General features: G+C 39.8%; 1 protein-coding gene across 1 annotated transcript; it reads left to right on the forward strand.

Moving 5' to 3' along the window:
* The first annotated feature begins 12,263 nt into the window (after positions 1-12,263).
* On the forward strand, positions 12,264-12,899 carry LOC102841630 (adenylate kinase isoenzyme 6-like). Its single transcript, XM_006869830.1, has one exon. The coding sequence runs from the start codon at positions 12,264-12,266 to the stop codon at positions 12,897-12,899; it is 636 nt and encodes a 211-aa protein (XP_006869892.1).
* The last annotated feature ends 1,369 nt before the right edge of the window (positions 12,900-14,268 follow it).

Raw genomic sequence — 14,268 nt, forward strand, 5'->3', positions numbered from 1 at the left:
CAGACCTGGCCATAAAGCCCCTGTGTTATGAGCCATGTGTTTGCTCCCCTTTTTCACTCTGATTGTACTTCAGAGATGATGGAGGGAACCTGAATCCCTGAATCACCTTCTGAAAGTGCACAGGAGAACTTCATGACCCATAATGGACTGTGGAATGAGCATGAATCAAGTCTTAATTGTGAAAAGTCACTGAGACTTTGGGATTGTTTATAACAGTAGTTACCATAACAATTCACTTATCTTGCAAGACTGTCATCAAGTTTCCTCTGCCCTTGGATGGGACACACAAGAGCAGCCTCCTTCTCCCTAATCTGCTGTTGACTTCCTGATCAGTAGTTGGAAAATATGGCCTTGGTGATAGAAATGATGCTGGAGAATGCATGATAGAATTCTGCAAAATTAATGATTTGTTCATTTCAAATACCTTCTTTAGACAGCATAAGAGACGACTATACACATGGACCTCACCAGATGGAATACATAGAAATCAAATTGACTACATCTGCAGAAAGAGATGATGGAAAAGCTCCATATCATCAGTCAAAACAAGACCAGGTGCAGACTGTGGAACAGACCATCAATTACTTACATGCAAATTCAAACTGAAGCTGAAGAAAATGAAAATAAGTCCATGAGAGCCAAAATATGACCTTGAATTGCCTAGTACCAGCATCACAGGTACTTTGATTGCTTAAACCTCTTTAACATCCTTTAGAAACATGAAGTTCAAAATGAGAGTGAAGACAATGATAGCTAAGACTGTTGTTGCTGTTAAGTGCCATTGAGTCAGTTCTAACTCATAGTGAGACCCTGTATAGGGTTTCCAAGAAGCAGCTGGTGGGTTTGAACCACTGACTCTGAGGTTCAACCCGACCTTGCAATCCAGTGCTTATCCAACAGTGCCACACCAGGAATGATTTTTTATACAATCAAGTTTCAAATGAGCAGGTACATGTACAACAATATAAGTTGAAGACTACCTTACAAATTTCTCCTGGCATCCTATAACTTCTTTCTTCCTGGCCTGTAAGTTTTTTGTTTTTGCTTTAAGCAGATCACAAATGGACTAAAAACTGTATCATAATAAATGGAGCAGAAAAAAATGGAGTTACCAAAGTCTTCATTCTACTTAGACCAACAACAATATCCATGGAAGCAGCAGTCAAAAGAATCCAATAAAGTATTGCCATGGGCAAATCTGCTGCACAGATTTAAAATTTTAAGAAGTAAAGGTGTCACTTTGATGACTAAGGTGAGCCTGGTTCAAGTGCTGTCTTTTCAATCACCTCATATTGTGGGAAAGCTGGACAATAATAAAAGAAGAAAGAAAAAGAATTGATGTGTTCAAGTCATGGTGATGGTGAAGAATATTGAATATATGGTGAACTTCCAGAAGAACAATATACTTAGAAGTACAACCAGAATACTTCTTAGAAGGGAGGATGGTGAGACTTCAGCACACTGACTCTGGACAAGTCATCAGGAAAGTCCCTAGAAAGGACATCATGGTTGGTAGAAGGTCAATAAAAAGGCAGAAAGCCCTCCAGGAAATGAACTGACACAACACCCACAACTATGGACTCAAATGTAACAATGAAAATGAAGATGGCTTAGGATGAGGCAACTTTCAATCTCGCTATACATAAGGTGGAGTCCTGATGTGGTGCTGTGGGTTAATGCGCTGGATTGCAGAGTCACTTTGAACCGTAAATTCAGCAATTCAAGCTCACCAACCACTCCTCAGAAACCCTATACAGGGTCGCTATGGGTTGGAACTGACTCAACAGCACTTAACAACAACAACAACATACATAAGGTCAATGTTAGCAGAAATAGACTTGACAACAACTAACAACAGCTGAAAACATTTTTGCTATGAAGTTTCAAGCCTTTTCAGGAATGAACATCATTGCCCTAGGTTACTTTGTTGTTGTTAAGTGCCATCGAGTAAGTTACTTTAGCAAGAGAACAAATGAGATAACCCTAAATAACAATTTTTCAGGGACATTTCAGTTTGTGCCTGTTGTTTCAGTCTTCTGTCCTGTTACCACTCCCTTTCACTCTCCAGAGTGTTCTGGTTTGGAGGATAAATTATATGATTATCTAGTCTCTAAGTAAAATATGTGCAATATTATTTTCCTCACGTTATTTACTTTAATGTTCTTGACTTATTCTTTGAACTATCCAACTTACTCTATAGCGTGTTTTCACTCTGACCAAAGACAAAATCATTGTTGTTGTTGTTGTTAAGTGCTGTCAAGTCGGTTCTGACCCATAGCGACCCTGTACAGGGTTTCCAAGGCTGTAAATCTTTACGGTAGCTGAAAGCCTCATCTTTCTCCCACGGAGCAGCTGGTAGTTTCGAACTGCTGACCTTAAGGTTCACAGCCCGATTAGTAACCACTACGCTACCAGAGCTCCTTTACAAAATCTTTAGGGGAACAGAAATATTAGAGTAGGGGCTCAGTAATAAATAGGGACTGCTGAGAGTAGAGACAAGAAGTAGACACACTGACTTCTCAACTCTCAGTCATAGCTCTAGTAACTGCCATCTCTTTCTTTGTTGGCAGGTTATCTAAATCCAAAATGACAAATTCTGTCTTTGGATGGTTGGCATAGGAAAAGAAAAAAGAAAACAACAAAAAAAAAACTCTTATGTTTTAAACTGAGTGTCAAAAATGATATGTGAATGAACTTGACCTATACTAATGGATGCAGTAGCTTAAAATACCAACCAAGAGGGAAAGAACCTTTACAGCAAGGATCATTCCCATCTCCTCTGTACACAGGGTTGATAGGGATGGGCAACTTAGACATTGGCTACATACATAAAATGGGGGTGGGGGGTGTAAAGGCACGAAATGACTGGCATACAAATTTTCAAGAGGGAGTTTACATTCAGAGTGTGCAGGGGAAGGTAGAATCCCCACTGAGTGGTTTTCATCCTGTCTAGACAGGGCTAGTGAAAGAAGATGGGGACAAAACTCATGATTCATTAGTGAGTAATTGTTATCATGACTAATTACAATTGTCACAACTGTAAAGGTAGATGTTTTATAGCAAAAAGGGGTGAGTGGTTGATCTTACAGTCCCAGAACTGAAGACTCTGGGACCATCAAGGGAGAAGAGTAGGAGCGGAGTATGGGACCCTCCCCAGACACTCATGGAGGGAAAAAGGATGTGTGGCTGTTTGAATGATTGTATTTTCCAGAGTGTTTTGGTGCACATACAAAACAAACAAACAACAACAACAAACAAACAAACAAACAAAAACAGAGGGAATAGAAGCAAATACTGTTGAATGATGAAGCATGCAGGGGATTTTAATCATTGCAATGAAACAAATACAATGGGATGAGTGTAAAACTGATGCTCCCTCATGTAAACTATCACTCAATTCACAATAAAACCTTAAAAAAAAAATGATATGTGAAGGGAGCCTGGAATCCCTTCTCGGTCTCTGTTGTGATACCTGCCAAGTTCTCTCCTAAGTGAGACATTGAATGAAACCAAATCCTTTAGGCACAATCCGAGGAAATATCAGGGCTGGAAGTAATGCTGTATCAGAGGGCCAGCGCCTTCATGAGAAAGCAGAGAGTTTCACCATCTAACAGGGACTGACTGACTTTGCATACTAAACTTTTTACTTTGGAGCACTGGAAACAGTATAGAAACCCTGGTAGTGCAGTGGTTAAAGCACCTGGCTGCTAACCAAAAGATCAGTAGTTCAAAATCAACTTTTTTCTGTTTTACAGGGAAAAAAAAACCTTTTTCCTGTTTCATAGGAAAAAGATATGGTAATCTGCTTCTGTATTGATTTGTTGTTGTTAAGTACCATTGAGTAGATTCTGACCCATAGCGACCCTGTATAGAGCTTCCAAGGAGTAGCTAGTGAACTTGAACCACCAACCTTGCAGTTTAAACAACTTTGCAGTCTGACGCATTAGCGCACAGCACCACACCAGGACTCCCCTATAATGAATGACTAGAGCCTTGGAAATCCTATAGAGCAGTTTTACCCTGTCCTGTAGGAACACTGTGTGTTGGAATTGACTCTGTGCCAGTGGGGTTGTTGTTGCTTGAAAACAATATAATAAATGCATCCAACAAACATTTATTGAGGCTCTTCTGGATGTTCTTACTGAGGGAAACTTTGTGGACAATACAAAGGTGAGTTTTGCCCCAAAGGGGCCTTTGTTAGATCAAAAATTGATTTAGAATCTAGCAGGTAACATGAATGAATGAAGTAGAACTTACATAAGAATAATAATAATGGCAACTGCCATTCAGCTTTAGAGTTCAAGAGACAGTAGGGAGCAGTGGGGACAATGGATACCTGGAGAAACCCATGTCACTTTCACCATTCAGATACAGCACGCTAGATCCATGAGGGTCAGATATTATGATTTTTTTTCCCCAAGAAAATCCAGAACTATGACATTTAATCATTATGTCCCTATTTTTAAATATTGGTTATTGAATTGTTTTTTTTTTTTTCTTTTCTTTTTAATTCTGTGCCCTTATAACACTGTAAGTCAAACAAAATGTCTCTGTGAGCTGAATTCTGCCCTTGGGCCTCCAGTGTGTGATCTTAGATATGTATGTAGATCATATCACTTTAAAGATGTCAGAGACAGATGGGGTTTCATCATATCCAAACACATTAGGAAAAAGTGTTTACATCCAAACAACTCTTGTCAGTCATAAAGCCAGATGGAGACAAGGGAGGTAAGTTCAGCCCCCTCATTTTACAGGTGAGGAAGCAGAAGTACAGGCAGAAGTGCATACATAAAAAGTAGGTAACTAAAACCTGGAAAAAGACAAGATTTTGTTAGCCTGGTTAGAGACAACACACATAACTGGAAAATACATAGTGCAGTGAAAACTTTCAAAGGACCATCTTCCTTCTCCTTGTTACACATGGGAGAGTCCATGGCTCAGTCCCTCTGAATACAGGGTCTGTCTGGACTGTTTCTAGGTGATTCCCTGGTTCTGGGACCTTCCCTATCTTACCCTTTTGGCTCTTACTAATCGATGAGCTCACTAGTAATGTTTATTGCAGGTCAGAATGGAAGAATTTCAGTTAAACATGAGGAATAAGAATTTGGGTGATGATAAAGTGAGACTACAGACAAGGCTATGAAGGTTCTGAATAGCTCCCTCTGGAAGGTTTTTGGTAAACTTAGCATTCAGCAGCGACTTGAATTTAGAGGTTAGCAAGATCAGCTAGTCCAATCTTTTACCTCCAAGGAGACTTGCCTTCTATTTATATTCTTTGGCAGTTTCTATGACAAGGGAAGGCCACTCTGCCTGCAGACCATTATACTGTCTTCATACAGATGAGTCTAAGGAAGAACACACAACTTTCACCTCAACAATATGATTTTTTTCCATTGCATTGCTGTGTTATAAAGTAATAAAACATAAGTTTGAAATATAAAGAAAAACATATAGAAGAAAAAAGTTTCCCATCTGTCAGTTCGTCATATTATAGTGGCTTGAGTGTTGGTTGCTTTGATGCTGAAAATTATGCCATTGGTGTTTCTAGTATCAGCAGTGTCGCCCATGGTAGACAGGTTTCAACAAAGTTTCCAGATTAATAACACACTAGGAAAAGAAATAAGTGGTCCACTTCTGAGGAATTCGCCACTGAAACCTTATGAATAACAGCAGAGCATTGTTTAATATCATATCAGAAGATAAGCCATTCAGGTTGGAAGGTACTCGAAATATGACTGGGGAAGATCTACCTTCTCAAAATATAGTCTACCTTAATGACAAAGATGAAGCAAGACTTTCTGGACCTTCATTTGCTGTTGGGAAACAACTCAAAATAAAAAGAAGCAGGTGCAAACATCCATTAATAATTGGAATGATAGAAGAGATGAAGTATGAATTTAGGAAAATTAGAAGCTGTCAAAAATAAAGTGGACTGCATAAATTTCAACTAATGCCTAGACTGATATCCTAGGCATTGGTTAACTGAAATGGGCAGATACTGGGCATTTTGAATTGCACAATTATATGGTTTACTATGCTGGAAATGACTAATTTAAGGGGAATAGTGCCAATTTCATTGTAAAAAAAAAAAAAAAGAACATTTCAAGATCTATCTTAAAGTACAATGATGTCTGTGATAGGATAATATCTATATATCTACAAGGAAGACCAGTTAATACCACTATTATTCAAATTTATGCACCAACCACGAAAGTCAGTGAGGATGAAATACAAGAATTCTACCAACTTCTTCAATCAATGTATTGATCATTACTGGTGATTAGAATGCAAAGTTTGGGAGCAAAGAGGAAGGATCAGTAGTTGGAAAATATGGCCTTGATGATAGAAATGATGCTGGAGAATGCATGATAGAATTCTGCAAAACCAATGATTTGTTCATTTCAAATACCTTCTTTAGACAGCATAAGAGACGACTATACACTTGGACCTCACCAGATGGAATACATTGAAATCAAATTGACAACATCTACAGAAAGAGACAATGAAAAAGCTCCATATCATTAGTCAAAACAAAATCAGGTGCAGACTATGGAACAGACCATCAATTACTCATATGCAAATTCAAACTGAAGCTGAAGAAAATGAAAACAAGTCCATGAGAGCCAAAATATGACCTTGAATATATCCCACCTGAATTTATAGATCATTCGAAAAACAGATTTGATACATTAAACACTAAAGACCAAAGACCATAAGAGTTGTGGGATGACATCAAGAACATCATACATGAAGAAAGCAAAAAGTCACTGAGAAGACAAGAAAGAAGGAAAAGGTCAAAATGGATGTCAGAAGAGACACTGAAACGTGCTCTCCAGTGTTGAGATGCTAAAGCAAATGGAAGAAATGAGGAGGTCCAAGAGCTGAAAAGAACATTTCAAAGATCAGTTCAAGAAGATAAAGCCAAATTTACAATAAAATGTGCAAAGATCTGGAATCAGAAAACCAAAAAGGAAGAACACAATCAGCATTTCTCAAGTTGGGGGAACTGAAGAAAAAATTCAAGCCTTGACTTTCATTATTGAAAGATTCACTGAGCGAATTATTGAATGATGCAGAAAGCATCAAGAAAAGATGAAAGGAATACAGAGGCACTGTATCAAAAGGAAATGATTAATGCTCAATCATTTCAAGAGGTAGCATATGATCAAGAGCCAGTGATACTGAAGGAGGAAGTCATGGTGTATTAAAGGAATTGGCTAAGAATAGGCATCAGATATTGATGGAATAAAAATTGAAATCTTTCAAGAAAGTGAAGCGATACAGGAGGTACTCACTCACCTATGCCAAGAAATTTGGAAGACAACTATCTGGCCAACTGATTGGAAGAGATCTGTATCTGTGCCCATTCCAAAGAGAGGTGACCAACGGATGAGGAAATCATCAGACAATCTCTTTGATATCCATGAGAGTAAAGTTTTGCTAAAGGTAATACAGAAACGGCTGCAAACATACATTCACAGAGAACTTCCAGAGGTTCAAGCCAGATTCAGAAGAGGCCGTGGAACGAGGGATATCGTTGCTGATGTGCGATGGATGTTGGCTGAAAGCAGAGAATATCAGCAAGATGTTTACTTGTGCTTTATTGACTACGCAAAGGTTTTCTATTGTGTGGATCATGACAAGCTATGGACAACATTGTAAAGTATGAGTATTCCTGAACACTTAATTGTGCTCATGAGGAATCTGTACCTGGACCAAGAGGCAGTTGTTCGAAAAGAACATGGGAACATTGAGTGGTTTAAAATTAAGAAAGGTGTGCGACAAGGTTATATTCTTTCACCATACTTATTCAACCTGTATGCTGAGCAAATCATCTGAGAAGCTGGCTTATATTAAGAAGAACATAGCATCAGGATTGGAGGAAGACTTATTAACAACCTGCGATATGCAGATGATACACTTGCTTGCTGAAAGTGAAGAGGACTTAAAGCATTTACTGATGAGGATCAAAGAGCACAGTCTTCGATATGGATTACATCTCAATGTCAAGAAAACAAAAATCCTCACCACTGGACCAGTAAACAACATTCTTATCAATGGAGAAAAAATTGAAGTTGGCAAGGACTTCATTCTTCTTGGAGTAACTATCAACACTCACACAAGCAGCAGTCAAGAAATCAAACGACATATTGCAGTAGGCAAATCTGCTGCACAAGACCTTTTTAAAGTGTTGAAGAGCAAAGATGTCAGCTTGAGGGCTAAGGTGGGCCTGACCCATGCCATAGTATTTTCAATAACCTCATATGCATGCGAAAGCTGGACAGTGAATACGGAAGACCATAGAAGAATTGATGCTTTTGAGTTATAGTGTTGAAGGAAAATATTGAAAGTACTATGGGCTGCCAAAAGAACCAATAGATCCGTGTTGGAAGAAGTGCAACCAGAATGCTCCTTGGAGGCCAAGATGGCCAAACTTCATCTCTTCATACTTCAGACATGTTGTCAGGAGGGACCAGTTGCTGGAAAAGGATATCATGTTTGGTAAGGTGGAGGATCAGAGAAAAAGAGGAAGACTCCCAATGAGATGGATTGTCCAAGCGGCAGCATCAATGGACTCAAGCATGGCAACAGTAGTGAGGTTGGCCCAGGAACAGGCAGTGTTTCATTCTGCTGTGCATACGTTTGCTATAAGTTGGTACCAACTCTATGGCACCTAATAACAACAACAACATACAGGTGGACCTCACCAGATGGAATACACAGCGATAAATTTGACTATATATGTAGGAAGAAGAGATGATGGAGAAACTCAATACCATCATCAGCCAAATCAAGGTCAGGGGCTGACTGTGGAACAGACCAATTGCTCATATGCTAACTCAGGTTAAAGCTGAAGAAAATTATAACAAATCCACAAGAGCCAAAATACAACTTTGAATATATCCCACCTGAATTTAGAGACCATCTCAAGAACAGATTTGACTCATTGAACATTAATGACCAAAGGCCAGAGGACTTGTGGAATGACATCAAGAACATCACACATGAGAAAAGCAAAAAGTTATCAAAAAGACAGGAAAGAAAGAAACAAGCAAAGTGGTTTTCAAAAGAGATGTTGAAACTTGCTTTTAATGTAAAGTAGCTAAAGTGGTTGGAAAAAATATTGAAGCAAAAGAGCTGAACAGAAAAATTTAAAGAACAACTTAAGAAAACAAAGGATTATAATGAAAGGTGCAAAAACTGGGAGTTAGAAAACCAAAAGGGAAGAACAATCTCAACGTTTTTCAAACTGAAAGAGCTGAAGACAAAAAATTAAGCCTCAAGTTGTAATATTGTGGTACTTACTGTAGGACAAGAACTCGACCATAATGTTGGTTTGAACCACAAGGTCAGTGGTTCATACTCACCAGTGGCTCCTTGGAAACCCTATATAAGGTTGCTATGAGTCTCAACCAACTTGACGGCACTTTACAACAACAACATGGGCAAAATATTGAACGATGCAGGAACCATCAAAAGAAGATGGATGGTACAGGGCTCTGGGATACAGGGATTGAAGCACGGTTTGAATGGGCAAAAGGTGGGAAATCAAGTTAAGATGCTTGGCTGTATTTTGAACTTTGGTTTCCCTGGCATACCATTATAAAATAGACACTTGAGGGGGAAAGAAAGGAATAGGTAGAAATATCACCATAGAAAGCTTGTAAGTCCATCTTCAGCTTATAACTGATTGGAATACCTAAAATGGGGCTACAACATGCTGAGTGAAGATGGCTACCTGTGGAGCCTCTGCATTATATAAGACTATAGGTGGAATCCTGAACAGCCTTCAGAATCTTCTGAGGTGGGAAATCTCCACTTGACCTAGGGACAGAAAGCTGTAACACTGGAGGTGTAGCAGAGGAGTGCCAGAGGAACAGCAGCAGCAGAACCAAAACCCAAAGCGCCAGACAGAGTGGTGGTGGGCTTCCCAGCTCATGGAGCAAGTAAAGCTGAGTGCCTTTGGGCAGGAGGATCATTTGTAGAGTGGGTTGTCTCCAGGTGTTTATTTAGGGAGCTATGTTTGCTGACCCACGAACTGAAAGGGCCTTTGAGCTGAGGCTGATAGTGTCGTGTAGTGGCCTTTGGGCATTTATCAACAGCCCTAAAAAAGCTTTCTGATATTGCTAGCAAAGGGCAGAGGCCAAGGACCAGAGAGAGAGGCCTGCCTGCAGGCATGACTGAGGAGACGCTGTCCTGACTTACAGAACTTACAGGCCTGAGCATTCCAAATCCTGAATTGCAACCCTGTACCTTCCCTAACTGTGAATATGGTATCTGAGCTCTGTGTGACTATTGTAATAAATTATCAACCCTAGCTGAGTAGAGAGTGCTGTGGGAGGGATGGTGGGTGCCAATTATTATTATTATTTTTAAGAAGACCCTCAAGAAGATGGATTGACACAGCGGCTGCAGAAAGTGGCTTAAACATAACAACAATTAGGATGATGGCACTGCACTGTGCAGTATTTCACTCTGTTGTGAATAGGGTGGCTGTGAGTTGGAGCTGAGTGGACAGCACCTAACAACAACATAGTTGAACTATGCAGAAACAATCTGAAAATACTGCATTTGTATTTTATGCTGTTGTTGCTTGCTAAGTACTGTTGAGTCGATTCCAACTCATAGCAACCCTGTGTAGGGTTTCCAAGGAGCAGCTGGTGAGCTTGAACCACCGACCTTGCAGTTCAAACGGCTTTGTAGTCTGGTGTATTAACCCAAAGCACCGTAATTACATATATAAAGCTATTGCCATTGAGTCCATTCTGACTTACCATACCCTATAGAATAGAGTAGAACTGTCCCATAACGTTCCTGAGGCTGCTTTCTTTACTGAAGCAGATAGTTATATCTTTCTCCCACGGAATGGCTAGTAAGTTCAAACTCAGCTTTTGGTTAGCAGCCAAGTGGTTAACCACTACACCACCATGACTCCTTTACATATATACAGATATTATTATATTAATATGTAAAATTCATAATAATATATGATAGTGCCGTTTATAAACACATATCTTAAAAATTGAGATTATATACATACTTTTCAATAATCCATTTTTCATTTTGTTGTAAACATTTTAACACATCTTTATTCTCATATTGGATATATTTTTAACGACTTACACTATTCCATGAACCAGACTACCATATTTTATTTTGGCTGCTTGTTTAAAGGATCAAAAACACAGGCTTGGCAAGGAAGTTCCTCATCTAATTAAATGCAAAGGTTTTTAATCTTTTCCTGAAATAAAGGACTACTTTTGATTTTCCCCAAATCTGGTAATGATGAATGGTATCTGAAATGGCAAGGAGAGAGATGGAGATAGAATTAGATTAGAATTATTTCCGGGGACACCCACCAAATAATTTTCACAATCAACTGGTCAGCTTGTTGAGACAAGTACTCATGATCCTTCTGGAAAATGTCCTAATTCATGGTGGTATCTGCCTGGGGCCCTGGCTTCCTGATGTCCCTGCCTGGCATTACCCCACACGGATACTGGCTTCCTTACATCCACACCAAGGATACTCTGACCCTACCCCAGTAGAGTCCCGTGCATGCTCCTCAGCCCCTATGATAGCAATACTGTGTCCCAAAGGCCTGATTTGCAAAGTCTGCCTCTCCTTGTCCAGGCAGAGCGGTGATTATGAACCTGAACACGCAGTGCTTCTCTTCGGATGCAGAAGCAGCCTAGACTGTGTCCTCCTAGTTAAAGGAGTGCACAGGACCTTCTCCAGAGATAGCTGGTCCTTCACAGAAGGCTCTCACCAGACCTAGACCAGAAAAATAATCTCCTCAGACAAGAAGCACAAACCCTTCTCAGGAAACACAAGAGGCCCTCCTGACTAGATTCAAATTGCCTATAGTTTTCTGGCAAAAGGCCACTTTTCTTCCCTTCTCCTCCACTCCCCCTTTCTTGGCTGCAGAAGCTATTTTTAAATCACCCTAGCAACCCGAGGACACAGGCCAGGGCATCCTGTGATGCTGCAGTCACCAGAGACTGAGCAGGGGGGGTGGTGGAGGCACAGAGGCTGCCCTGCCAGGCACATCTGCCTTCTTCTCTCCCTTCCCTCCTGGCAGAAGTGATGCCCTTACAGGACCTAAAGACCCAAGTTCCCTGAGCTACTTCTGCCTCCTTTCTTAACTTGGCTATCATCAATTTGTTCTGAGAAAACATCTCAGACTTCAGCTCCCAGGAAAAATTGTGCTTAGAAACTCGAGATAAAACTGTACCCTCTGGGGAGCCATCACTGTGAGGACCATGTTGCAGCTAAACATCTTGCTCACAGGTACACCAGGGGTTGGAAAAGCCACACTAGGTAAAGAATTTGCATCGAGATCAGGACTGAAATACATTAATGTGAGTGATTTAGCTAAAGAAGGACGGTTATATGATGGCCATGATGAAGAGTATGATTGTCCCATTTTAGATGAAGATAGAGTCATTGATGAGTTAGAAAACCAAATGAAAGAAGGTGGCGTGATTGTTGATTACCATGGTTGTAACTTCTTCCCTGAACGCTGGTTTCATATAGTTTTTGTGCTGAGAACAGATAACAGCATACTCTACAAAAGACTTGAAACAAGGGGTTATAATGAAACGAAGCTACAACACAATATTCAGTGTGAAAGTTTTCAAGTTCTTCATGAAGAAACCAGAGCCTCCTACAGTGAAAAAATAGTATGTCAGTTGGTTAGCAGTGACCCAGAAGATCCAGAGAATAATATAAACCAGATACTGAAATGGATTGAAGAGTGGATGAAAATTATAGCGGTTGACTTTCAAGACTTGTCAGCTGACAGTCACTCTTATTGCTCTCTCTGCCCACATCATAGAAATTGTCCAAGTATCAGTAAAACTTTTATATTAACATTGTGTTGCAGGACTAGTTTGTGAATACTATAAAAGGTTTATACCTAGGCTCTTTTTTTTCTCCATGAGAATGCTAAAGAATCTCAAATATAATGAATGTAACATTATTAAGGATTGAAAGTAAAAACTGTCATTGTTTAATGTTTCAACTATTAAAGGATGAATAAATTTGAACACGTGGGAGGATATCTGCTAAATTTACAAAAGAAGATGAAGATGATCTCTTAAAATAAAACAGCTTAAGAGAAAACAAAAAACTGTACCCTCTGGCCAGGGTGGAGTTGGTTATGGGAGTGGTCCAATAAATGCAACCATTGTCTACAGAAATTTGTTAATCAGTGATAAAACTGACTTAAAGCTGATCTGCCATTTATTACCACCCTGCCCAGTAATTCTTTTGTCAGTGATAAACACTTTTCCATGGTCCATACTTCCTTGTACACACCAAGGCTTTACAAGTTAGCTGCCATCAAGTCGGCACCAATTCATGGTGACTCCATCCACTTACAACAGAACAAAATGTTGCCCTGTCCTGCATCTTCCCCATGATTATCAGCAAGCATGAGTCCATTGTAGTCTTCCAATTTATAGTCTTCCAGCACTGTATTCTGTTGTGATCTATAGAGTTTTCACTGGGTAGTTTATGAAAGAAAATCACTAGGTTTTTCTTCTGAGTCTGTCTTACACTGGAAAACCAGGTGAAACCTGTCCACCATCGGTAACTCTGCTGGTACTTGAAATACAACGGGCATAACTTCCAACATCACAGCATCAGTAAAGCCATCACAGTAGAACAGTAGAACAGACTGACCACAATAGAACAGACTGCCTTCTACCAGTACAATCCCCTTACTCACTCCCTAAGATGGCCCAGCTTCCAACGCCAAGCAGTTGGGAAGGTAAGACACTCCTCAGCTTGGATTCTATCAAGTAATTTGTGTTGGTGCTTGACATATGAATAACAGAGATGTGCCCACATGGACAACTACAACCACACCCCTGTGTTTCTTTCTCTGAGGAACTCTTCCTGCTAAGCCCAGGAAAAATAAATTACTTACTATCCCACCCCTTCTAATGGTGTGCCAAAGTCTGCTGGAATAGATCACTCCTTTGGATCCTGAACAGAATTAGAACTGCATCATTCTTCTGTGAAAGGAATTACCTTTTAAGTAAAAAGGCGCTTGCCTTTCAAGGGGGTTAGACTGATGTCAAGAGAGCAAAGAGAGGTGAAAAGCGGGATTTAAGAAGTGGTCAAAATATCTTTTGATTTGCTTAAAAGTTTTGCCTGGGACCTACCTCTGCAATTTTCAATTCTGACACCAAATTTGTAAACAAAATGAATGCATGCTAAATGAATGAAATCTTTTTGCATGGCCAATGTCATGCCCTATCC

The sequence above is a fragment of the Chrysochloris asiatica genome, unplaced genomic scaffold (genome assembly GCF_000296735.1).
Source record: "Chrysochloris asiatica unplaced genomic scaffold, ChrAsi1.0 scaffold00135, whole genome shotgun sequence".
NCBI classification, from domain to species: Eukaryota; Metazoa; Chordata; class Mammalia; order Afrosoricida; family Chrysochloridae; genus Chrysochloris; species Chrysochloris asiatica.